The sequence below is a fragment of the Orcinus orca genome, chromosome 7 (genome assembly GCF_937001465.1).
Source record: "Orcinus orca chromosome 7, mOrcOrc1.1, whole genome shotgun sequence".
Lineage (NCBI taxonomy): Eukaryota > Metazoa > Chordata > Mammalia > Artiodactyla > Delphinidae > Orcinus > Orcinus orca.
This window is the reverse complement of record NC_064565.1, coordinates 61,024,999-61,052,030: the sequence shown is the minus strand read 5'-3', so window position 1 is coordinate 61,052,030 and position 27,032 is coordinate 61,024,999. Positions and strand designations below refer to the sequence as shown.

At 41.9% G+C, this 27,032-nt stretch overlaps 1 protein-coding gene across 5 annotated transcripts in view; it reads right to left on the bottom strand.

The window, feature by feature from the left end:
* The window catches only part of RAPGEF4 (Rap guanine nucleotide exchange factor 4), a 320,536-nt gene that overhangs the window by 19,532 nt on the left and 273,972 nt on the right, over positions 1-27,032 (bottom strand). For all 5 annotated transcript variants that reach the window (XM_004267312.4, XM_004267313.4, XM_049712252.1 and 2 more), the window contains 9 exons: positions 16,009-16,159; positions 14,179-14,267; positions 13,398-13,428; positions 13,106-13,184; positions 11,798-11,944; positions 9,774-9,871; positions 4,705-4,830; positions 4,111-4,289; positions 1,160-1,250 (listed from right to left, as the gene is read on the bottom strand). In XM_004267312.4, the coding sequence (XP_004267360.1) occupies positions 1,160-1,250; positions 4,111-4,289; positions 4,705-4,830; positions 9,774-9,871; positions 11,798-11,944; positions 13,106-13,184; positions 13,398-13,428; positions 14,179-14,267; positions 16,009-16,159 (991 nt within the window). The remainder of the gene's footprint in view (positions 1-1,159; positions 1,251-4,110; positions 4,290-4,704; positions 4,831-9,773; positions 9,872-11,797; positions 11,945-13,105; positions 13,185-13,397; positions 13,429-14,178; positions 14,268-16,008; positions 16,160-27,032) is intronic.

Below are 27,032 nucleotides of genomic sequence, written 5' to 3'. Positions count from 1 at the left end.
TCTCCAAAGAGCTGTGGGCTACAAGAAGGGGAGGCGTGCACCCTGGCTTCATTGCTTACATTTATTGGCAGCACTAACTTTTTTTTACTAGCCGGAAGATGACCCAGCCAAATGGCGTGCAGGCCTTACCAATTCCCTCATTCCTATATTCAGGGGATGAGCTGCTGAGTGCAGCATCTGCTGGGAATTTTCAGAGAAACCCAAGACAGAAGGACCTGTGAGGACCTGTCCTATAAACAGTGGAAACATTGAGGAGGAACAGAGAAAGGAAACAGTTTCAAGAGGGAAGTAGGGAAGAAAATGTTTCAAGGAAAACATTTAGAGATGCAAACAGCTGCCTCTGGTGCCTTTTTACAGCAGCATTGCAAATTAAGATCTGTGTTACCTACTCCTTGCTCTCTTTTCGTGTCCCACTTACACATGCCTTTTTATTTTTAGAAAGAGTCTATTTTCGTGTGTATGTTCCATTAGAGATTAATATTTCTTTGACTACATACCACATGTAAGGGGTCAGGCATATTTTGAGTACTTAGCTAATGAAAAATGAAGCTGTTCTCTAGCACACATAACCAACTATCAACAAACCATTAATCGTATTTGCTACAGAAATTCACAACACACCTGCATAACTTTTGCACCAAACCGAATTCTAGCCAACTGTTGCTCCTCCGTACACAGAGAGGTCTGCTAGTAGTTAGGAGATGCTTGGTACTCAGCTGGGCCAAACAGTTGGCCTTCTGGTTAATTCTCCCAGGAGCAAAATGACTACTGGGATAAAAATGGATCTTCTGTCCTCTCTTAATTACAGATAAGGCTTATTTAAAAAGCAAGAAGCAGACATTTCAGAGAACAATAGGATCTATGAACAAGATGAAGTAATCCAAGCAATGCTATACCTAGGAACTAGACTTATTATTATTTACATTGTATAGTCCAGGAAGCCGAGACCCCCCTCACCCCCTCCCCCCTCTACAAAAGGACAATGCCTTTTAAAATTCACACTCTGAGGCAAAAGGAGACAGGTCACCTCCCTCAAAGTGCCCCACCCTTCCCACTGTTATACAAGCATGAGTGATATTTCTATAAAAAAAGACTCACTGGTGAGCCTGTGTTTTGACTCTTCAGGCAAATTCGCAGCTGGATCTCAGCTGAAGCTTACCTCCCATGTTAGTGCCAAGCGGCTCACAGCAACATTACTTAGTCCCATGACGATGGCAAAAAAGGAATTCAGATTCTTGTACTCCTTACAGCTGAAACACAAGAGGCACATACTGGAGTAAAATGCCACTTTTGAGTGAGATTAAAAAAAATTAGAGTTCTATTTTCTGATGGTCATTAATGTTCGGCAGGACTCCTTTATGAGAGCAGGCAATGACAGATTTAATGCTCTGTGTAAGTTCCACTTGGGTGACCGTGTTCTGCTGTTTGATTTCTCACTGTAATTTTAGGAAGGTGATGGTTTGGGCCATCTAGGTTCAGGTTTTGAGGAGGAAGTTCAAGACACCTGCCCTAGGGATTGCTATTGTAATCCCAGAGCTTGCTAAAAGCCTTGTTGGACCTGGAGCGAAACATCTCACGGGCTAGGAAGAGAGAAAGCAAAATGTCCTTGGAGACTTCCAGACTTTCAGGCTGAAGCCGGACACCTCAGGCTCTGGCAGCATGCGAGGGAACGAAGGAAAATCACACTGCTGCAGCCGCCAGGGCTTCTACCTGCCATGCAAATGCTTCCAATTTGTTGAAAAATGTCAGCTTACAAATCATGATCCCTATATAGCTAATAACCTAAACAACTGACCAAAAAATGACCTTACTTTGTTTTACCAATGTCGATGAAGCTGATCATTTTGAATCTGTACTTATGCCATTATTAGCTTTTATCAATATATATTTGGGAAGAAGAATATTGTGGAACAACACCAAAGGTTCTCATTAGAGTGCAATATTTAGCCCAGGTACTTGGTTTAACTTAAGAAAAAAAAAAAAAAAAAAGGAATCTTCGACTTCTTCATACCAGCTCCTTGCAAAGGGAAAGAAGGATTCATTTTGCAAGGAGCACAAATCCTTTACCACAAATCAATATGGTTATCTAAGTTGACTACATCATAATTAAATCTTCTTTGGATTAGCATTTTCGCAAAAGGCTAATTGTTGCATGTGCTGCCTGTGTACTCCTTGCAGAGTGATTCATAAGTGGTCTGTGTGGAAATGGGAAAACAGATGTAGAGAAGATATGGCGTGTCTCATGCACCGCTAAGGAAGCAGGCGGGGCCTTCGATGGGCCGGGGCGGTGACTCTCAGGTCAGGGGCTGAGAGCAACTTCAGAGTCCCTGGACTGCAGGCAGCGAGGCTGGTCATGGACATGTTTGCCTTTGTCCTATCTGTGTGATCATGAAAGCACACGCAGGACTGCAGGGCTGCCTTTCTGCTCACTGCTCTGGTTACCAACTAACTTTATCACCTTAGGTAAGTCACGAAATTTCTCTCTGCCTCAGTCTCCTCACCTGTAAAAGGCGAGGGTAACATTTGGACCCCCAACTTCACAAAGTTCTGGGCAGGTCAAAGAGCTTCAATAGCATATATTGACGTTCTCTAAAAATATCACGTAAAACATGCCAACTGCCACTAGGTTTAAGATCTCATTCGTGTAGATCTTGGTTTCTGAGTCTGCAATCTTCTCCAGCTGGGTTGTGTGAAGAGTTCTACTGTGTAGGACGGCGCAGGTTAAATGACATAAACCAATTTATTCCGAAGACCAAATCCACCCATAATCAGAAGGAAGAGAGATAAGAAAGGCAAAGACATTAAAAAAAAAAAAATTCCTGAGTTTCTGAAAGGCTCTCCTGTGTTGCCCTGTGAAATAGCAGGATAAGGCCCCCAAAGGGTTTCTGGTCTCCACGTCTGTGTGCAGACCTCCCCTCTCCTCCCTTGCTGCACTCAGCACTGCCAGGCTAAGGTGAGGAGAGAATGTGCTCCTGCTAGCAGGGAAGCACATGCTGTCACAGTTTCCAGTCATCTCCTTCCAAGTAAACGGAGGCATTTGTTCCCCGCGATAAGCCTGTTCAGGCTCCGGGGGAAAGTGGCTACACTCTGAACCAGAGATTCATAAGCAACATTCTACCAAATCTTTCTTTCAAAAGGCAGTTTTTCCAAATTAAGAGACACCAGCACTTGAATCCAAGAGATCTGGATATCCTGTTGAACTCCCAAAATTTGGCAAAATAATTCAAGGCATTTGGCAAGCTGACATGTGTAAAACGTCGAGCAGCGTTTGCTTCTTTGTTTAGCTCTGGAAATCAGACTCTGTATGGGATCTAAACTCTTTGGCTCAAGAAAACTGCCCAGCTGGGGTCACTTGTGCTCCCCACCTTCCCGTGCTAGAGCTCCCTGGGCTGAGAAAAGAAAGAAGTCTCCCAGCCACAGCCACAGCCGCATTTAGCATTTTATTTTTAGCACTGTGGTGATACCAAAAACAAGGAAGTAAACAGGAGGCTGTCAGGCATATCTAAATAGCAGGAGAAGATTAAATTCATTTCAGGGAGAAATCTAACTGGCCCCTGCAGTAAATAAATTGTTTCCCATGAAGTGCTGTTAAATAGAATATTTATAAGATGCTTGCTTTTTCTGATGTTTATGGAGATGATTTTCATGGACCAGGTTAGCTCGCCTTTATGCATTTTATGGATTTTATCCCGGCTGAGTCGGATGCACGGCTGTACGTGCATGTCCCCACTGCCCTCTACTGGCAAGAACGTGTCGAGTTAGACCTGGACTCGCCCAGCCTTTCCAACAGAATTTTGTGCAGAACTTTGCTGAAGGAGTCGTTTATGCGGAAGGAGGCACGAAGTCTGAGTAGTTCAGAGCAAAAAGAGGTCACGATTTTAACTCGAGCATCAGTGCTGCAGGATGTTAATTTATATATCGGTGTCGAGTATTACAAAAGCTAGACAAAACACATCTTTCGCAAGAGTTCAGTGATTCTTACGCCCCTCTGGTTGGTCCTGGTACATAAGGAGATTTCATATCTCACTTTTCTTTTTAAGGTGTAATCTAAGGGGACAAAATGAAAACACAGCGCAAACGTTTTTCTCTCTCCAAGTGGATGATACTTACTGGGCCGCGATCTTAATGAATTTTTTTAAGAGCTGAACACGCTTGCTAGGCTGGGAGCAAAGGCAAATCTCAGTGACAACCCAAAACTGAATTTCATTAAACCTCCTGAGGAACAAATCCAAGTTTGCTGTGGTCTTTTTAAAATGATGCCTTCCAAATGTGTGATAGATTAGCTCCAGCTAGAAGAAAGGAAAACAATGTCATGTCTTTGTTTTTAAATCAAAACACCAACTTGGCTCCTCCATTTGACGTGACAAACTGATACTGGTCAGCAAATGTGAATACAGTCACTGACCAGGATTCAACTTGAACTTCAACTTGAAGATCTTAATGGCTCAATGAGGCTTGTTCAATCTGTTAACTATAAACTAGGTGCCACTGGCTTAATATACACAGGAAGACAGAGCTCACTGTAAATCATAAAGATTTTTCTTTAACACTGAAAGGCTTTATAACAGCCTTTATTAATGTACTCAATGATTTTAAAAAACCCTCGCGTGGCTTCCACACATTGCAGCACGTATTAACGTTTACAGGCTGCATCCCGAATTGCCACGATACCTACGAATGAATGCTCTAAACGGAGCACCTTACCTCATGCACACAGCTGAAGAGGTCCCAATCGTAAACTGTCATCTGGTATGCCAAATCTTTGGAGCTCATCAATTCAAAGGTTCCCATTGTTCCAACAGTTGGGCCCTCCTGCTCTGGCAAGGGCGTCTATGAATAATAATGCAAAAATGTATCGGAATCTCACAACAGACACGCTGAGTGCTGTCAGGGCTTTGAGGGAAGAGGATTCTGGAGAGGCTTCAGGAATATCTTGAATCTGATTCTACCCCGAGGAGAAAAATGCCTTTGCTCTTAATGCTCACTTGCTTCTGTGCCATTTTTATAGTAATCATCATCACTCTCATCAATTCCACTGACTGAAAAATGTGGACCATGGCAAATAAGATTCAGTGAAGACTGACCCATGGAAGTTCTCTTCTGCATGGGCCTGGGAGCTCCCAGGGAATGATTCCTTTTCCCTGGCAAACATGTAAGCAGTTCTTAAGGACTTTCTTCTCCTATTTCCCACTGAAGCCATTCCAAAGCAGGTACTGGCATGGTGGTTTTGGATGTTTAGCTACAGTGCTCCTTACTATTGCAGGGGCTGGTAACAGTGGTAAAGTTGCTGCATCTCCGTTTCTCGTAACACACTGCCTGGGGTACTAGGTGACAGAGGGCTATGTGATTACATGTGATTATATATGATGTCCCATTGCTCCACTTTCTGAGAGATGCTGAGCTAGGAATGACAGTCACATGGTCATGGTGTTTTGGGCTAGGCATCAGAAAACTAAACTCTGCTACTTTCTGGAAGACCATTGGTCAAGACTTTCCATCCAACTTATCTCATTTTTATTTTACGGGAAATGAGTTATAGTGCTTTTCCTTAATAAGATGAATGGTTTGTATATATTAGAAACTTACGTATAATATATTAATACCTATTGATCTATAATAATATGTTTAAAGTTACAAAAGTCACACGAATTAAAAGATAATTTCCCCAATATGATGCTAAACATATTTGGATATGCAATATTTATGTTGGAAGTACTCATATCGTTCACATTCTATCATCATCATCATTATAATCATCACCTATAACCGTGACAGTCTGTGAATGGCCACTGCATTCCGGGCATTTGCAAGTTTGCAGTTTAAAAAAGGAGTCAGCCCTGACCAGCAAGCACAGCACTGCACGCCAGTAAAGAGTCAGCTGCTGGCATTCGTTTGCACGTATAAAGGGATGGACAGAAGCATCAAAAGACACCTGACTCCCAGATACACGGAGAAACAGGTGAGGAAACATGAATGGGCTTTTTGAGAGTTAGCAGGCGTTTGGAATGAATGTGTGGCCTGAAGAGATTCTTGGAGAAAGAGATGGGCTTCAAAAGATGAAACAGACAAAACTGGGTGGGTTTAGAATGGCAAAGTTTTCCCTGAGTATCCAGGATGGTCTGTCATAGGTTGAAGGATGGCGTGAGAGGCATGAAGGTGAGGAAGCCGTCATGAAACTTAGTTGGCAGGAACAGAGAGCTCAGGGGAACCAAAGGGACAGCTTGAACAGCTTTAGAAAGTCTTTGAGTACCAGATGGGAGTTAGGGTTTTGAAACAGACCAGGTTAGTGCCAGTTTTAGAGAGCAGCAGATTCTAAATGTAAACCCCACTCTAATTACATAGACTTGAATGATTCCCTATCTCTTGACTGTCTCTAGCTCTGATGAGTTGGGGCCCCAGTACCTAGTACCTAGGCTTGTTAAGGGAATTGGATGGGAATAATTTAAGTGTAGCACGTGAGCACAGTGCCTAGCACAGAGGAGGTCCCCACCGTCCCCTCCAAATTAGTTCCCTTCCCAGCTCTGCTGCACCAATGCAGAGGTACGGGGAAGTGTGATGAGTACAGGACCCGGATGTATGAGCCAAATACTGTTGTTCCTGATTCACTTTATGCAGGGCACAGACAGCATGGAAGAAAAACCATTATTCCAAAGTTTTAAAACTTAGGGAACCGACCTGAAGCTGATGGGCAAGTAGCTTATGGAAGCAAATAAGGAGAATGGTTTCAAGCGGGGTAGGTCTCAGGTAGAAATGTCGGGGAAGCTTTTAAATACTTGGTGCGAGAACTCTGTCTCAGGCTCAGACCGGCTCTCCACATTCTGCCCTCCCTCTCGCCCATGTGCTCTGCTGTGGACCTGCCCTCTATTCCTTAGGTTTGCTCTCTCCTCAGTCTAACTGACTCCTTATCTCTTTCCCTTGAGGTCTTATGGCTTTTCACAGAGGGGATAAGTTAACCCAACAAATACAGGGAAGATGCCATTAAATTCTTTTAGTCCTGGAGGCTGGTATATCATCCTGAATCCCTTTTGAGAGAAAAACAGAACCCCCTGTTGAATCTCTACTTTTTTTGAGTGAACAGGGCTCACCAAGCGAAGGGCAGGCCGATCCCTTCCCTCCGTGAACCACCAGAGAGGCAATCTGAGCAGCACAGAGGGCTCCTCTAACTGAAGTGGGGAATTAACATGCTGGCCCCATAGGAAGCAATTCCTTGGACCATTTTCTCATAGAGACCCCTGTGGAAATTTCCTTACAGATGAAGTGTAGCAGAGCCTATGTAAGGTCTGCATTACACAGACAGATCTGCAAAGTGCCCACACAGAGGCAAAGAACTCCTATAGACTGATTCTCTCTCTCTGCTCTTTTTGAGAGCTGATTTCTCTGTTAAGCCTGGATGGTGGTGATTGGGAGAATAGCACTGTTACCCTCCCATTGTCCAGATGAGGAAACTAAGACATTAAAAGGATGTGCTGATTGTCAGTGACAAAGAGATGGCTAAAGCCAGCTGCCATCTCAGCATCCTCTTTCCTCGTGCTCCCGCACCTCTGTGCCTAGCTCTGCAATGGCATTTGTCACATTGGATACTCATTACACTCTGGCGTCCCACGCTATACTGTGAGCTCCCTGAGGCACAAGGACCATGATGCATTCATCTTCAAGACCATCCTAGAGCCGAATCATCCTCCTGGAATGATAATAGTATAGGCCCTACATAAAAACCTAAGGAGCTAGTGAATGGATAGAAGTATTTAGAACGAAATTACAGTGCCATGGGGTTTTATTGTAAGTTGCTCTGTACTGACATTTATGTTTAAAATGTCAAGAAAGTAAAACTCTAGAATCCAAGCCCTTAGGCAGCTAGGATAAATTACTGGCACTCTACTAATTCTAGACAACACTTCAGCACTACAATTTGTTCTGTTCCAGGCTGTCTGTGCTAGTTTCATCTCCCAATCTGACCATAATTGTCTTAAGGGCAGAGGCTCTGGGACACTGGTTTAGTGTCACACAGAAGCTAGCACTTCATAAGTACGTGTTGATGGATCAAAGGTTTGGCCAACATTCTGTACTGCAGGGGCATCCTGTATACGACTCTTCCTAGATGGACTGTCCTCAAAGAAATCTTTAGAAAGCCAGAAAAGGAGCTCCGTGCCTACAGTTTTGTGAGGCAGGGACAGCTCGACCACTCCTTAGAAACAACAGCATAGCTGGCAGCCCAGTGAATGGCAGAGCACCGACAGGGAAGAAGTTAAGCAAGTTCACGTCTGGGTACTTGCTGCAAAGTAAACTCCCTGCAATTACTCCGGCCTTAAAATGGAAGACGAGCAAGGACTAAGAACTTGTAAGGCTGAAGGGCTGTGTGCAAATAAACAGGGGCTTAAAAACTTAGTATGTGCCCCACAGGGAGCTGGAGATGGTCCACACTCTCCGTCTCTACACCACATCATCGGACACCGCGGCCAAGAACCAGCCGGGAAGAGAGGCCCGAGCGCTGTGTGGCAAACACATCACGTGGCACCTTTGGCAGGGCTCTGGCTGAACTGGCTTCTGATGGCTTTCGCTTCCAGAAGAGAGCAGTGTAACTCATCCATGCCATTTTTTCCCCCAATCCCTCAATACTGGGAAATATTTATTTTTCAGGAAGCCACGAATGTAGATGATGAAAAATATACGAAAAGGACTGGGGGCAGACTCAGATCACACAACGCTGGTGGTTGGCTGAGTGAGGCGAGGGTGCTCACGGGCCAGACGGATGAGAGAGGGGCGGCAGAGCTAACGCCCCTTCCGTGAAGCTCCCCTCCAGGTACATTCAAGATGTTGCAAAATCTGCTCGGCGGTGAGACAGTGCACAAGACAGCTCTCCCCAGACTAGAAGGTCAGAATCATGATGAGGCTAAACAAGCTCTACAAAGTCCAAGGAGGGGAATCTTGATTTACCTACGATGTCTGATCTGATTAAACTGAACGTATTCACGCGTCACTTCTGTAGTTAAGTTTTCCCCCTAAAACGCAATGCAGTTTCCCTGTAGCGCCCGTGTTGCACTTCTCTTGGTAAAGAAGCCCGGTGTGTCTAAAGATGGAAAAAACTAGTCCTCTATCCCCTGAACTGGCCCCACAAGCTCTCTAAGATACCTAGTAGCTGCTCACTTCTACGCCTGTTACAGGAGAAACAGAACTGAACCCTACCCGCTGCAAAAAGAAGAGAGGGCCAGTCACTTATTAGCAAGGGCCGATTAAGCCTTTACTCACAGAGAGCTGGGTGGGGCCGCGAACACTGTTTTGGAGACTTAGGAAAGACGGCTGGCCTCTGAGATTTCCTACACAAGATGGAGAGAGCCCTTTCAGGGAACAGCATTTTCCCTGGACCGGAGAGTGGCTCTGCCGTAATGCATTTCTACATCCCCCCCCTAAGGGGCAGGATACATTGCTACGTCTTGTCTTAAAACATTATTTCTATCCTGGTGTCTAAGTATTCAGATTCTTAATAGTAATATTTAAACCGGGGGCATTTCAAGGACGTGAATTACTACAAAGAGTTCTGAAAGCTGAATTATGCGCCAGTAGCAGTGTTCCTTGGCGAATTTCCACAAAGGAAAATCTAAAGCTCAGAGCATCTCAAATGAACACCTGAGGCTTACCTGATAGACTGCAGAAAAGAAAAAGACAAGTAGCGTTCAAGATTTTTTAGCAACTAGGTTCAACGTGACTGCAAAATTAAGCTCCAGACAAGTTTTTCTGATTGCAGACGCTGCTCTGAGGTGGCCATCCACACCTACCAGTGAATCGAATTTCTCTCGCGGGCAAGCAAACAGGCGTCCATTAATAGTGAGCGTCGTAAATACTGAAACGTCATTAGGTTTGAGCACCACCTTTTCTGTGAACATAAAAAGCAAGAGATTGCCTATTAAATGCACCTGAGATTTGCTGCGCTGCCCTAATCACAGCAACAAATTACCAGCTTGGTGAATTACCGGAACACGCAGAGTGACTGCATAAAATACAGTACTGAAGGAACCCACCGAATAAAAAAGACAAGGCATTCGTGCAGGCGCACGACACTCAGGATGCCGTCAGAAATGACCGCAACACAGGAATGGAAATACCCGAGGGTCAAGTCACCTGGTTCTGCATACAGAAACCGCACCTGCTTTTTAAAAAACAAGTTACGCTTCCAGATGGTAATAACGCCCAGCACTCTGGAGATGCCAAGATAACTTTTAGAAAACTTAGGGGGTTTCTGAGATCCCACATGACTTTAGATGTAAAATTTATTACCGTGTTTTATCACTCATTCCCTGATTTGGAGGGCAACTGCATTATTAGCTTAAGTCTTCTATATTTAAAAGATAATTCAAAAAAAACAAAAACATAATTCATACAATAAATATTTAGCATTTACTGTATGCTGGACACTGCTCTAGGCACTGAGGATACAGAAGGGAACAATACAGGGGAAAAAACCCAAAACAGTCCAGAAAGAGCTTATATCATAGTGAGGGACGCAGATAGTACCAATGTACCAGAGAGTAAGCAGTGAGGAGGAGAAAACAGTATAGCAGGGAAGGAGGCTAGGAAGTATGTGTAAGGGGGAATTTTAGAAAGGGAACTGGAGAAAGGAAGGAGGGGGCCTCCATGAGACAATGACACTTGGGGGGAAACCTGAAGGAAGTGAAGGAGGCACCGGGGATAGCTATGGCGAGAGTGTGCCAGAGGGATCATCACGGCAGACAGACGTCCTGGGTCGTGTGTGCCAGGAACAGAAATGGAAGGGGATATCTTGGGAATCTGAGATGCATTTAAAAATCCTACATCAGTGGAATCATTTGTCTTCAAACACGGCAGGGATGGCTCACCCGATCCTGAAGGATCTTCCAGTAACTATCAAATCGTACTGGACCAGCTAGCCTGATGGCTCTCTCCTCCAGGCTCTCACTGCAATGCATGCAGACCCTTCCAAAACTCTTGCCGGCATGGACTATAATTATTTATTTATTGTCTCCCGCCTCACCAGCCTGTGAGCAACCTGGAGGCCCAGGCTGTGTCCAACACCTCCTCTCCTCTCACAGCCACACTAAGTGGCCAGAAACTATATGAAGAATGAATAAACGACATTTCAGGAAAGCAGAGAGCAGTCCAGTAATCCTGCCAGGGAAAAGACTTCTCGTTTTGTTTGATGAGCTGAGTTCCCGTCCTCTTTACTGGGGAAGGAGGAAAACCATCATCAACTGGAAAGAACCAGCCTATGGCCACCTCCGACTTCAGACTTGTGAAAACCTACAGCCTTTAGCTAGAAAAGCCAGGTGACCTCTTAGGGCCCACATTTCTCAGAGCTCCCAGGTCTTAAGCTTTTTTTTTTTTTTAATTGCAGTACGGTTGATTTACAGTGTTGCGTTATTTCAGGTATACAGCAAAGTGATTCAGTACTACATATATACGTATAGACACAGGTATTTACATGTATACATTGTTTTTCGATTCTTTTCCATTATATGTTATTACAGCCTTAAGCTTTTTTGTTTAGGGTTTATAGGGAAAGAACTCCAGGCTGACATCCACACCAAAGACCTCAGTTCCAACTGCCTTGGATAGATCATTTCACCCTTTTCTGCTTCAGGGTGGTTACCTACAGGATAGGGGATATTAGACACTAGCCCAGCCCGCCCCTGACCACTTGATTTCTGTTATTTTGGGGAGCATACACAGCACCTATTTGTCCCTTTGGATCAGCTTGGAAGGGCCTCGCTAACTTCTGGCAGGGTTCTGTTGGGATGGGATATTCTGCTTTGCAGAAGGCAGTTACCTCCTCCGGAACTCATCTTGATGATGATCAGGCCTTCCCCAGAGCCTAGTTTGTCGGCAACTGCGCTGAGGACTTCCTTCACCGAGGCAGCCACTGGCACCCGGATGGTCGTGTAGGTGTGGTCCATGCAATAGACTTTAAACAGAACTATTGGGAAGGCAACAACAGTAAGATAAGTTGGTCTTGTGAGTTCTTAAAAAAAACAAAAGCTATGCAAAATGTTTAGACACGCTCCGAAATTTGCATCATCTTGCCATTCTTAAGATTTGTATTTATTTGTACTCATTTATGCCTATGCCTGCCCCCTTCTAAAACTTCTTACCTTAGCATTGGTCTAAGAAAAGTCCACAACTGCCAGCTCCAGTCACAAAAACCACAACAGATATTTGTGAAAAACCCACACATAGGTCATGCGAAACAATGAGAAGTATGTTTAGGCCAATTTTCTGGGTCTGCCTTTGTCTGTGAGCCTTTCTTTTGCACAATACCGGGAGTGCTGTGTTGTAGGCAGGTTACTAGATTCCTGCAGCCCAGAGCAGTGGTGGGGAGCCAACATTAACGCCTCTGCAAACAGGAGCGCTTCCGCCTGGGGCCGTGAACATTCTCTGACATGGCTGCTCACTTGTTCCCTGGTTTGTGTACTCGGAGGCCAGGCCAGGTGGCACGGGTGGTACTCAGCTCAGCAGGCCCCTATGTGGCACCCAGACGCTCAGCTCTGAACACATAGATCTTGAAGGCAATTTCCAGCTCCTGTAATTCTGGAGTTTGGGGCACCGCTAAATTACAAGAGTCATCTGTGGCTTAAGATGAAGATTTTATCATGATCATTCATCTTATTTTGGTTGTGATTCTTTGGAGAAATCTTAACCAAGCAAACAATAACAGCCAGCATCTCTGCCTCCCTGATGGCTGCTAACGAGGTACTGCTCAGGGCCAGAGTGCTCTCCCTGGGTGGGAGCCCCGCTCTGCAGGTGCCCCTGGCGCTCCACCTCGGCGAGGCATCTGCAAAGCGCCAGCCACCCTCCTGCCACGTTGACAACGGGTGCCTGAGATAATCTTTCTCTCCTTCAAGGAGAGGTAGCAGTGGGGGAGAGGCAGAATCAGGGGAGTGTGAACAAGCACCTCAGCTCCAGGCACAGAGTTCAAGAACATAAATAATTGGAATGCAAACAGGCACCTCCAAGCAAACCATTTGGAGTACACAGGGACAGCCAAGAAAAGCTATTCTGTGGGCCCAAGGGGTGATTCCCAGGGGGCAGATTTTATTCTGACTTTAAATAATCTGCACAAGTTGGAAGACATTCTCACCTTCATCAGAGCCACGGATAGGCTGGCGCTTCTGGGCTCTGTCATCGCCTGTGTTGAACTGCTGCAAAAGAACTTTGTGCTGTAAAAAATAATAACAGCAGCAGCTGTCATAAGGAATGAATGACAAATGCACGTTTGCAACTCAGAGGACACACATCTGAGAAGCAGAGTCGAGAAATAAACGTATTTTGTCTTTACAAAGATAGCACTGTCATGTATTGCAATATTATGTTTCTGGAGAACTGTCATGCTACAGGGCACAGTTAGAGAATCCTAATCCGTTGCCACTTACCTTCTTTTGTGGAGCCTTTGCATCTTCTGAACTACGAGAAAGAGAGAAAGCACATTATTTAATACTGTTGGTACTATTATTTTAAATTGCTTCATTTGTATATAACTTTAATCTTACATTAGAAAATGAAACCACAGCATCCCTTCAGGAGGCAACACGAGCCTCCTTATTTTAATACTGAGAGGCCGAGGCCCAGAGGAGACAGCTAAGAGATCAGCTCTTGTCACAGACAGATCCCTTGTCGAACTGATGATAAAAGCCAGAATTTCTCGATCTCAAAGTCTATTTAGTAGCCAGTATTTAATCAACGGCTCAAAGAACAGCATGTGAAAACCTTCTGTGTTGCCACTGAGAGGACACAAATATTCACCACCGACCGCACTGGCAGCCCGAAGTGAATTTACCATGTAAGTAATTCTCCTCAAACTTTCTTTAGATTCCACTGACCACTTTATTACTGGATTCACTGCCTTGAACCAAAGGGACCCGAGTTTATTGAGTTAGACACTCAGAGAGGATCTCTGGCTCCCCAGGCTCTCTCCTGGCGGCCATCTGGCACAGAAGGCAGCTACGCGGAATCTCTGTCCTTTTGTTAATCTGGCCTGACTGCACCTCTTCACCCGACGCTCAGATTGCTCAAATCAGAATAGAGTGTGGTTGTTGACAAAGCATCTTTCACCTTTTGGGAGGTGGGCAAAGGACCTCCTGGAAGATGATGTGATTCAGAGGCAGCAGGCACTTACTTGATGAAAGCACACCCCAAAGCCAAGCCCTTCCTTACATTTGCTTGACAATCTTCTCCAACTCGGGCAGTTGCTCCTTGAGGGCAGCAATCATCCGGGCATCATCTGATACAGACACATAAAACTCCTGTAATTGGCAAAGGTCACAGGCTTTTAACAAGAACTGCAAAAGGTACGTAATTCTGTAAAGAGCAACAAAGACGTGTCCCTATGTCATCTGCCTCACTAGCTTCTCCAGACCATGGTTTCATGGACTGGGGACAAAAAAGTAAAAGAGAATGTTACGGCATGCCTAAATTCACAATGGCAAGTGAGAAAAAATTTTGGAAACGGATGGTGGTGATGTTTGCGTTACATTGCGAATGTAATGAATGCCACTGAATTGTATGCTTAAGAAAGATTAAAACAGCAAATTTTATGTTTGATATATTCTACCACAATAAAAAAATTACAAAAAAATTGAATTGCAAATGAATTGTTTATATGATATTTATACCAAAGGCAATGTAATGCAATGCAATGTTCTGGAATGGGTTATTTTATAGTCTATCCTTTAAGAGCACTGTTTTCACCTCAATGTTTTTTCAGGGAAATTTTAATATTTATTTTGAATATTATGTTAGTATTTGTTGTTTAATATTTACCACTGGTCGTGGTTAACTGTTGGTGGTAAAAGTACAGTCGTGGTTTTCAGCACTGAACTGAAATTCTGCTGAGTTTACGTCACCAGCTCAGGACTCTTCACTGACGTCCTGGGAATGGCCCCGCCCACTGTGCAGCAGCCGCCGTGCCCTGCTTTGTGCAGGAGCAGTGGCCTCCCCAGCAGGAGCTGAGAGCTGTGGCAGTGGCAGCGTCACACCACTTTGGCTCATCTGTAAAGTGGTCCTTTACTCGATGCAATGGGTAGGGGCCATGACCCAATGACCCAAGCTACTATTATTCCTCTACATTTTCAAAATCCTTTATCCCACAGCCGTGAGGGACTCTCATCGTCCACCTTTCCTCCCAGCCTCACTTCTCTGCCTGCCAAATGACATGAGTAAAAAGGAGAGACTGGGGACGTTTCTTCTGGATAATTCATTCTTGAACAGACAGACTGATAAGGTTTGAAACAGAAGCCACATTGCCTTTTGCCTGCACAGGAGTAAGGTCCCCATCTCAGATTCGGAGGACAGAATGAGTCATCAAGGATTAAATGCCCAGGTCAATGCTGTGACTTGGGCTGGAGCCATGGGAAGGAAAAGGGAAGCTCAGCTTAAAGCAGTGTTTACAAAGTAAATCGTTTCCCTTCAGAACTACCTCGTGGCCCCAGGAATTCCTCAGTAAAGTTATCTGCTTCACTCTACTCAAAAGTATCCACCATTTGATCTAGTAATCCCACTGCTAGGAATATAACCAAGGATAGACCTATTGGCACAAAAGTGTTCACTACGCTGTTATTCTAGGAAGGTAAAAATGGAAATGATGTAAATATACAATAATATGGGAACAAATAAATATATCTGTGGCAGGGCCGTTAGAAAGTTTTCTTAGAAAGACTCTACTGACATGGAAAACTCCTTACATCACGTGGAAAAAGCAGCCTGTAAAATGATGGGTACTATGTGATTACAACTACGGAAAATATAACAGAGAAAATAACCAAATGAAAATACATTAGAATGCTACTTCCAGTTATTGAATTAGAGGGGCAGGATAATGGATGATGCTTTTCTTTACTTTCCTTATAGTACCTTTCTGATGAACGAACATGTTAACAGAATCTAGAATCTGCAATTACAGTCCCTCCAGGGAAGCTGCCATGCCTATGGATAGTCCCTGCATTGTAGGACAAAGGTGCATTCTTGGCAGGGATGACCCCCACGTACCTCCAGGAAAGCCATTGCCACATCATCCTCTTGCAGGATGTCTCCATACATGGCGGCCCACTGCAAAACCAGGCGGATGACTCGCCTCTTATTGTTGAGGGCATAATCCATTTTCTCCTGTTCTGTACCTTGTGAAGGCTGTGCGTGGTAAGTGCCAAGGAGTCAAGGAAGACATTTAGCCATTCACTGGGCTACTTGCAAAGACAGGGTGACAGATCCCAGCTTCAGAAAGCCTGCCTCCTGGACTACTGGAAACCTTCCTCAGGCCCTCAAGAAAACCCTCACCTGCACACGGGTTCTGGACCAGATGCAGACAAACCCAGCTGGCTTTGCCTTGATCGCTGCCCAAAGAATTAGACTTGCATGGCTCCACTTGGACTTGTGTGTTGACAAGGATTCTTGTTGCGCCTGGCTCCGGCTCTCATCACATTCCCTGCCTGCCTGCTGCCCTCCTTCAACTCTAGGGTAATGCTTCCTGCTGTTGCGCCTTGCCACCTCTTGTTGGCTCCCACAATTCTGGACACATCTCTACAATCCTTCATTATGTGCGCTTCAGTTAAACACTTACGAGTGGGCATCTAGTCCTGCTGGAACCGTGACTGACACAAAAAGCACATGGGAAGGAAGTGAGGCTCAGGTAGATAAACTCACCCAGGGTTAGGACAAGGAAAGGTTCCTGCTGTATCCGTCTTCCGGTGAGGGACTCAGACACAGTTTTTTTTAGACACAGTTTTTATACCATCCTTTTTTCTCTTGCTCAGAACCATTATTTAACTCTTATTGGCTTTTTGTGCATCAGTGGTTAGTCATCTTAACTACAGATTCCTTGAGGCTTGGGGTAACACGTTATTTTTCTTGTATTCCATACCATGCCTAGCACAGTGACATTTACATAGAAATTTTATCCATTAATACAACAGATACCTGATTGAGTGTCTACTGTATGTGTCTGGTGAAGGTACCTGCTCTCAGTTTACATTCTTCTGTGGATTACAGTAGGGAAAATATAGTATGTGATCAAGAAAAATTTTAGATTAGACATACTGTTCCTTTTTCAGTGATTTATAGTACATATTATAGACGATTCGTTCATAAAACAATTTCCTTTTTATAACTTACACTGTAACTTGCACAGAGAGTACCTCAGTTAAGCCCTACTTTATAGTCTTGTGATGAAAACATCATTCTTTCTACAAGTGAGCAAGCTGACAGTAAAGGAGTGTGAATGGCCCAGATTACATAGTGAGATTGTAGAGCTGGTTTTAAATCCCAGACTCCTAATTCCAGCTGGTTTATTCTGCATTATACAATATCCCTGTGCCTCATACCTGGCTACAAGACTGGGCATGTCTTAGCTTACGACCATGATTTAAAAGGCACTGTAGAAAACTGTCTTGTGGCAGTGCTATGCTTGGGAGCTAAACCAGTCCAGGGCCTTTTCTAAAGGGACTATAAGTAATCATGATCAAGGTAAGTGACAGAACTTTAAAGCAAAGGTTTACTGCATGTAAATGGGTTGCAAAATGGCTTTCATCAACTGAGCACGGGATTCATAAAAAAGAAAATTGCTCAACCTGTATTGCTACAATTCTCTTTGAGCTTACAATAAAAAAGGGAAGAAAGATCACTTTCTGTGAAAATTATTTTTTTTCTGATTAACCCTTTGGTCTCTTGCTGGGATGCACACATAACTCAGTTTTTCTTTCCAAAGAATTGTAATGCTGGGCACTACATTTTAAGACTATCTTTTAGGGTACCTAGGAGCACGGTCAGGCACGTGGTGGGTACCAAGCGAGTAAGTCTTGACTGATTGAAAAATATGTACTTGTTCACTCATAAGTCAGTAAGAGAGTGAGAGAGAGAGAGAGAGGTTCTTTCCTACTTGTATGAGGCTGAAATGGTTTGAAATATCTAGTTGATAGTAAGTGGATATGATTCTAACTTTCCAGGTTATCCCAACTTGGACTCAAGGAAGCAATACAAATGCTTGTATGTTGCATCCAGAGGCACCAGCTGCACACCTGTGGCTAATCTATAGGGCCCTAGTGTAGGATGACTAAATTGTCATTGTCTCTGTGGGTCAGGACACAGATTCTTCTTGTCTTCTCTTCTGCTGGGGAAATCTGTCTTTTGTGTACAATAAAAACACATGACTGCAAGGATTAACGTGATTAACGCTTCAAATATGGGTCGGGCTCTACAGTTTATAATAAATATACTCGAGTGCTCACATGATCGTCTAATGCTCTCCACAAACCTGAAGGGTAAATATTTACAGATGAGGAGACCGAGGGTCAGAGAGGAGATCTGCCCAAGGTTGTTCAGTGAGTAAATGGCAGGGCTTACAAATCCAGGCAGGGCTCTTATGGCCACCCCTATGGCCCAAGCAGTGGCTATAGTGACTACACACTGGTGCTTGGGTTCATGAAGTTATTACCAGTAATTGCATCTGGGAAGCAGAGATCCTAATGGGAAAGAGTTCTCCTCCTCTCTCTCTCTCCCCCTCTCTCTCTCATCTGTCCTTCCTCCCTCCCTCCCTCCCTCCTTCCCTCCTTCTCTTCGTTCCTTCCTTTTTGCTGAAGTTCCTAGTTTCCTAGAGCTGACTCAGCCTGTCCAGTCCCGAAACCAAGGGCTGAGTGCCCCCCACTCTTCATGTATAGCTCCACAGCCTCCTGGGAGCTAGAACTGACTGAATCCAGAGGGAGTAGGAAGAGGCTTTCTCTTTTTTCTCATGAAAGTTACGAATCTTTACCTCTGGAAAAAACAAAAGGAAGCACTGATTTGTTTCACAAAGTCTTGCCTTTCCCCTTACAGGTGTTTATTCACTAAGGTGGAGTTGGGAGTCATAGTATTTTCATAGCTGAATCTAGGCACGTGCTCAAGGATTCGGCCCTTCCACAGGCGTCACACCATTCCAGTCCTCAACAGGCTGCTGAATCAGATTCTCAGGGGACACAGAGAAGACTCTACATGTAATTGATCTGCCTGAAATGGTCACAGGGGAGGTGCTGGGGCTTCTATTTATTCCCATAACAATCTCCCCAGGTTTTTAGAATATTTATGTGATTTTTAGATTTTATTTTAACTCCTACAAAAAAGAAAGGGAAAGAGAAGAAACCTATATTCCCTTCAGAAAGCAGCCAAAGAATAAAGAGCATCCCACCAGGTCCCTTGTCTCAATATGATGTCAAAAATGCAAGCTAACAAGAGTAACATTTCAAATATAGTATTTGTAAATTCACACACATCAGAAAGGTTGCAGAAACCATTACTTTCCGTGGCTAAAGCTGGGATAATAATGCATGAACCATTTGATGGAGAAAGTCCTATGTGGAATAAAAATCTAACTCTTCTCCAGCACAAATAACAGTTTAGAAAGGATCATTAATGCATACCACACACATTTTTAACATACAAAGAACACCATCTGAAATACATACTTAGCTAATGGCTGTTTCAAGAATAGGTTAGTAGAGAATATCAAACACATAATCTAATGAGTTTGTCATATGATCAGGAAATACTTGTATAGAATAAGGTCATGACTCGTGATATCATGACAGCTGGGTTCTGGTAAGAAGCAATATGGCTGCTTGAATTCATGGGAAAAAGTCACAGAAAGATAACATGGTTCTGGTATTTGATTCTGGTAGCTCATAAAGTGCTAGTTTAAAGTCTGGAAGAGAATCTGGAATTATTCCCTTAATTGTTACTTTTAACACAATTAAGAAAAGGCCATAGTAGTCCAAGTGGCCAAACTCATCAGTCATATACTGAGTTGATTTCAGCTGATTCACAGAATCATAGAATCTGAGCTTTATCTCCTTCAACTCCACCATTTTTAGAGGTAAGGGAACAGGTAGAATGAGGTGAAGTGATTTTTCTGAATTTATCAATGGAATTCTTCCAACTAGAACTCAGCTCTCTTACCTCCCGCCCCCGTACTCTGTTGACTTGTTTACGTTATTGTGTTTGTCTAATATTATTATTTCTATATCCAAACATATGCAGCAGAATTAGGTAACCTAGAAGTTTGTTGGATAACAGGGAAATCCATGTGAGATGTAGAACTGATCCTCAAAAGCCCTCAAAGAAGACAAAGCACATACAGAAAACCAAGAGTTAATTGTTGCAGCCTTGACCATCTGAGAGTCAGCGAAGCAGGATCCCTCATGTCTGAACTAGACCCTCTCTGCTATATATATTCAACCAGTTCTCTTGTCCAACGTCTGTTGATTTAGAAAGCAGTGGCTCTCCACTCCTAATCAGACCAGACATTCTTAAACTACTGATGATTCAAATCCTAATTTGAGGTTTCTCATTATGGTAATACGACTTTTCACCATCCAAGAGCATTAAATAAGAATCCTTCAGCAACATAGATGGACCTAGAGATTATCGTATTAAAATGAAGTCAGACAGAGAAAGACAAATATCATGTGATATCACTTGTATGTGTAATCTAATAAAAAGATACAAATGTACTTCTATACAAAACAGAAATATACCCACAGACATAGAAAACAAACATGGCTACCACAGGGGATGGTGGGGGGCAGGGGGAGAGATAAATTAGGAGTTTGGGATTAACATATACACACTACAATGTATAAAACAGATAATCAACAAGGACCTACTGTATAGCACAGGGAACTATACTCAGTATCTTGTAATAACCTATAATGGAAAAGGATCTGAAAAAGAACATATATATTTATAACTGAATCACTTTGCTGTACACTTGAAACTAACACAACATTGTAAATTAACTATACTTCAATAAAAAAAGAAAACAAATTCAAAAAAAGAATCCTTAACTGCAGGAACCATGTCATAAATTCAATGTGAATCTCTACATTTCCTAATCAAGGACTGGGCACGTAAACATAAAAAGCCTCAAATGTTCACCTTAAACTATTCAGTGACACTGTTTGGAGTGCTACATATAATAGAATATTCTTTAAACTGTATTTCCCCCAAAATATCACAGCTCTTTAAAACTCTTTATCTAAATTACCTGAAATTCCATTTTGTCGAGATCTCAAATGCAGATCATAGATACATTCTAAATAAGTTCATATTCAATGTTACCAGGTTGACTAAGTCTACAGTAAATACCAAAATCTGGTACATCTTTTAAACAGAACCTTTTAGTTATTGGGTATTTAGTCTATAGGACCACAGGCTTTCAGAATGACTAAATCTTTATTGAACTGGACCAGCCCCTTTGACATCATATAAACATGGATGAAGACAAATTGGATCTGTTTTCAGTGAGGTATTAGGGCTGAGAATCAGAAGAGGTGAAGGCCACAGAGTCCTTCTACCCTGCCAACAGCAGGTTTAATATTCCATTGAGGCATTTTCCTCATGCCGGCTCTGCCGTTCAAACACTGTAATTATTTCATATATTTTTACCTAGTTATTATCTTACTCACCACAGGCACCCGTAATTTTTCTGTATTTTTTTTTACTGCTCATTTACTTATTCTTAATTCAGCTAATAATGGTTCCATGTATTAAAATTATCATGGGGAAAGTAAGTGAAAACCTCCTAGGATGTAGAGGCAGCAGATTCATTACAGCCTACAACAGGGAATAAAATATTATGTATACTTTTTGCAGTAAGTACATGCTAATTATGCAGCTATTTATAAAACACTTATCAACATTCAAACTGATACTCTTCAATGTTGTTGTTTTTTAAAACCCTGCTTTGCATACAAGATCTCTGCTTGAAGCTGAAAACAAACTTTGGGGGTCATCTGCCCACTGACGAGACAAAGCTTTTGCACATTATCTTATGCCATATTCCTCTCATGATGGTACAATCATTTATTTATAGGGGGCAATATTTACACAGGGCTTTAAGGTTTATAATGTATTTCCCACACATAGCCTTATTTGATCTTCGCAAAAACCTGGTGAGGTGGGTAGGGCAGGTATAATTACCCCTATTATAGAGGTTAAGGATAATTGCCAAGTAATATAGGTTTCAAGACGCAGGTCTTAAACAAGGGTCTTTTGACTTCAGAGCTCTTGCTTTTCCTACTGTAGTATGGGCCTCTTTACTACCCTGCTTGACTTTGTGGAGCCTCCCCACATCCTGAGCACCAAGTCTACTCCTTCCTTGTTGCAGCATGTGCTTGGGAATGCAAGTTCTGGAACTAGACCATCTGGGTTCATCTCTTGGCTTCCCCACTTATCAACTGTGAGACCCCTGGTCAGTTAACTGACCATTTAGAGCCTCAGTCTCTCCATCATCAGAAAACTTCATAGGATTGCTGTTAAGAAGGAGATGAGGCAATACTGGTAAACCGTGTAGAATGGCATCGGAGACATATTAGGTACTCAGTTAAAGGTTATCGATCATCATTATCGCTGATCCACCTCTGGAAATAATACAAAACCTTTAAATGGATGGCTTTGGAATTTTTCATAAGACCAGGCATTTCTGAGTTTAACGCTGTGATGCTGTTCCTACCAACACAGCTGCTCCTGTGTTTGTGTGCACCTTCCTTATTGTCTATTGTGTGTAACCAATCCTTATTGCTTATCTATTAATTTGGAGCTCACATGAGCTCTTTCTGCCTCCCATTTTCTTGCTCAGAATATTTTTTTTCCTCACTGATTTTCAGACTTCTCTGCATTTTTAGAAGCCTTTAGTTCTTGGCTATTCTTTTTAGTTTTAGTCAGGGGTTTGTACTCATAGCAGAGCAGTTAGGACTTGGCCTAATGCAACAATTGCTTGGGTTCAAATATTGTTCCAACCCTTACTAGCTATGTAACTTGGGGCAAATTATTTATCTGCTTAGTCTCACTTCCTTAATGCAAAAAGAGGACACATCTCACAGTGTTGACATGAGGCTGAGAAAATGTATATAAAATACTTTGTAGAATATCTGATGATACAGCCATTTTCTTTGAAAGAGGATACCATGTTCCTATCATCATCAAACCAAGCCTTCCTTACTGGAAATAAACTGAACTTGCATATCTGCAGAGATAAATTGTTCTTATAGTGCCACATGGATCAAACACTTTTTGGAACCAAGTAAAGGACTAAAATGGTAAAATTTGGCTTCAACAAAATTTAAGCTGACAATCTTCCTTAGAAATGCCAAGAATATTCCTAAAAACATGGCTTTAAGAATCTGACACTCTTTTGTAAATCTTGATTTACAAATTTCGGTAATTGGTCCTCTTAGAGAACCCAAGTCAACTTATAAAGAGAATACCCCCAGGTCATTTTCACAGAGAAATAAAGGAGGGAGACTCTGCCTTTTCAGTAAGGAAAGCTATTGTGTTTACTTTGTTTCTGTATAAGAGACGTAATACATACAAAGGCAGTTTTAGCGAAAACTTAGTGGCAAATCTGTATTCCATATTTTCTTTTTAATTCAAGAAACTAAATTACTTTCATGCCAGAAGCATAAAATTCATGTTCAATACTAAGACAAAAGAAATTAGGATACTAAGAGAAAATATTTGACCAAAATTATTGCTGTATTTAAATTTTTATAAATTTAAATATAAACCATTTATCACTTAAGATTCTTTCAGCTGAAGTAACAATCTGTTCTAAACAACAGATTGTTGTTTAGAACAGATAGTATTGTTGTATTTGTTGACATAACAGAGACTCTATCGGTAGGGTAAGCTTCAGGATTGGTCCAAGTGTAATGATGTCATCATAGACTTCATTTTTTCCCTGACGCTCAACTCATCTCAGCTTTGTCATAGGGCTTTTTCCCCTAATGGTTGTAGGACGGCTGCCACAGGCAATTGGGGCAACAGGCTGCCTGTTCTTTCTTTTTTATTAAAGTATAGTCAATTTACTATATTGTGTTTGTTTCAGGTGTACAGCATAGTGATTCAGTTATTTTTTTCTGATTGTATTCCATTATATGTTATTACAAGATACTGACTATAATTCCCTGTGCCATATAGTAAATCCTTATTGCTTATCTATTTTATGTATAGTAGTTTATATCTGTTGATCCCACATTCCTAATTTGTCACCGCCCCCTTTGGTGACCATGAGTTTGTTCTCAAAGTCTGCGAGTCCGTTTCTGTTTTGTGCCTGTTCTCTTAACTGCTTTTTACTCAGAAGCCCCAGGAAGCCTCTCTTTGAATCTCACTGGCCCTGTCTACATTGGGCCTGCAATGTGAGAGCCAATCACGGTCAAAGGCAGCCAATTACCATGACCAGCTAGACTGACCACCTGACATGGCACTGATGGTGGGGACTCAAATACAATGTCCATTGCAACTGGAATTACATTAATGCTACACGGAGTTCCTCCAAACATCCGTTAGTATATGAGGAATCTTAGGTGGTTATTTGGCTTCCGAGTGCCTTGTAAAATGTAAATAAATATCATACCGGTGCCTTTTTTGCCTCACATGTGGGGGCTGGTGTTGGAAAGATAAAGTAAATGATGTGAAAATGCTCTGAATCAAAGATACGTTTATTAAAATTCAAAATAATATTAACTCAGCTGTGATCACTTAATTGAAGGCCTGCCTGCATTTGTACAGACACAAAGAAAGCAGAGTTTAACCATAAAACACAAAATTACAACAATAGGACAGCAATAAACATCAAAAGCGTTAAAATATTCCGTATTCTTTTCTTACATTTAGAAACTTAAAGTAAGGAATATATGTGGGCAAAGGTTTAGCTGGAAGGATGCTGATTCATCCCACTGTGTTTGTTATAGGAAAAAATGTGGAGATAATCTAAATATTCGATAGGAAGAGGCTAAGAAAATTAATTATGACATATCTACCATATAATATTGTGAATCAATAAAAATGATAACATGTTATTCTCATGCATCCTCGTCACCTCGTTGCCCAGCACAGTATAACATTGTAAGTGTTCAGTGTTTGTGGAATTATCTGGAAAAAATGATGTAGTTTTATTTGTATATACTGATTTGAAAAGATATCCACAACATACTAAGTGAAGAACACCATATTTTTAAAAACCATATACAACATGATCTCACTTATATAAAATTATACATGTATATAATTTCTGAAAGCTTTTTCATACTACAATGGTGAGATACCAGGTGAATTTTATTCTTTTTCTGTAAATTGAATTTTTTACAATGAGAATGTTCTATTTTTAAGGATGACAAAGCTATCTATATTTAGAAAAATGGTGTGAAAAAAATTAATGGGAGAGAAATGGCTCTGTTTGTTTAGTAGCAAACCATACACAGTTATTTAGCGTATGACCCCATTCTTATATTTCAAAGCATATATCTATATGTATAGAAAAAAGACTGGAAGGCTACGTACCAAAATGTTAACCATAGAAATACCTGGTAGGTTTATAGGGGGTTTTAATTTTCTTTTTAAAGACTAATGGAAAATTGAACTGAATTCTAAGTACAGATTTTAAAAAGATTAAAGAAACTAGAGATGAAAAGTACAGAAATTGAACAAACATAATTTTAAAAACTCATTATAAAGCACTTGTATTCATCAGGCCAAATCATGTTCCAAGCATATCTAATGAATAGAGAGTCTCTCTCATTAGCACATAAAAGGCCTGAAATATTAATGTTAAACAGAGTTTTACCATCTTCTTCTGTGCTAAAAGCAAAATTGGAGGAGACATACAATGTGGATTAAGGACAGAAATAGCCACCAGTGGCTCGGGGCTCAAATCTTTTCTGTACTAGTAATTACCTTTCTCTGAGCAAATCATAATTTTTCATTATCCTAGTTTATTGATTTGGAAAAAGAGCAGTGAAAACACTGACTTCTTCGTAGAGCTGCTATGAAAAGGCACACATATTAAGTGCTTAAAAACACTCGGCCAAATCAACTCACTCAGCATAAGTGCTTTAATGGAACGTGGTTAAGTATTATATTTTACTATCCCTAAATCCCGTAACAACATGAGTATTAGCCCACTTGCTCCGTTTTACATTCTATCTCCCTGTCACATGAGGATATGGTGCTAAGCAGTTTATATGTGTTTTTTTTTTTTTTTTTTTGACTGTTCATTGTCTATTTCTCCACTTTCTCTATTTTTCTTTACAGGTAGTCTCTATAAAACTGTCCAGTAAAGTGCTTTGCCTTTCTTTGACCAATATATCAGCAGTGCTCAAGCTACTCCCAGGGATGTGGGAATGAGGTGAGGGCCCAGGATGTTTGGAGTAGATTTACTCTAAAAGCTGTTCCTTAGTTGCTACCCCCGAGGTTCCCTTCTAAGGTCTGGACTCGTTAAGGATTCCTTCAGTTCTCTGAGTTACCCCATCCCTCTGCTGAATTCCTTTATTCCTTAAGTCACTCACAGTTGGTTTACGTTACTTATGACCAAAAAAAGGAGCTTATATAAGAAGCGTATATAACATCTCCCTGGAGGCAAAGGGACTAAAACTTGAGTCTTTAGCATGATATAAACACACTTACACATATGTGACTTTCAAGGATAGAGCCCTTTCCATTCGTTTGCCTGCAGCAGGATAAGTTTCTGGCCTCCCTGGCATGCTTTCTCGAGGCATTAGAGGACAGTAATTCTTGTTTTACTCCCAGTATCTAAGGACTGGACTTAAGCTGTCCAATATGGCAGCCACTAGCCACATCTGGCTATTTACATTTAAATTAATAGAAATTAAATAAAATTAACAATTCAGTTCCTCAGTCATACTGGCCAATTTCAAGGCTAGTGGCTACTGGACTAGCACAGATATAGAATATTTCCATCACTGCAAAAAGTTCTATTGGACACTATTTATTTGGTTTTAACAAATTAGGCCCACTTTGGTTTTTAGCCAACTGAAGCACAGATGAACATGTATCATGCATGCAATACATTACCAAGAAATGTTCTTAAACTCTACTTAAAAGATAAGCTTTTAAAGAAATAAGTTGTGAAGAAAAAAAAAGTGACACACCCCATGCTTGGAACCCTAAGACCTGGATAAATCCTAGTTCTGCCACTTGCCTTGGGTATGTTTGTTTTTGCCTCAGAATCCTCATTTGTAAAATAAAGCTGATAC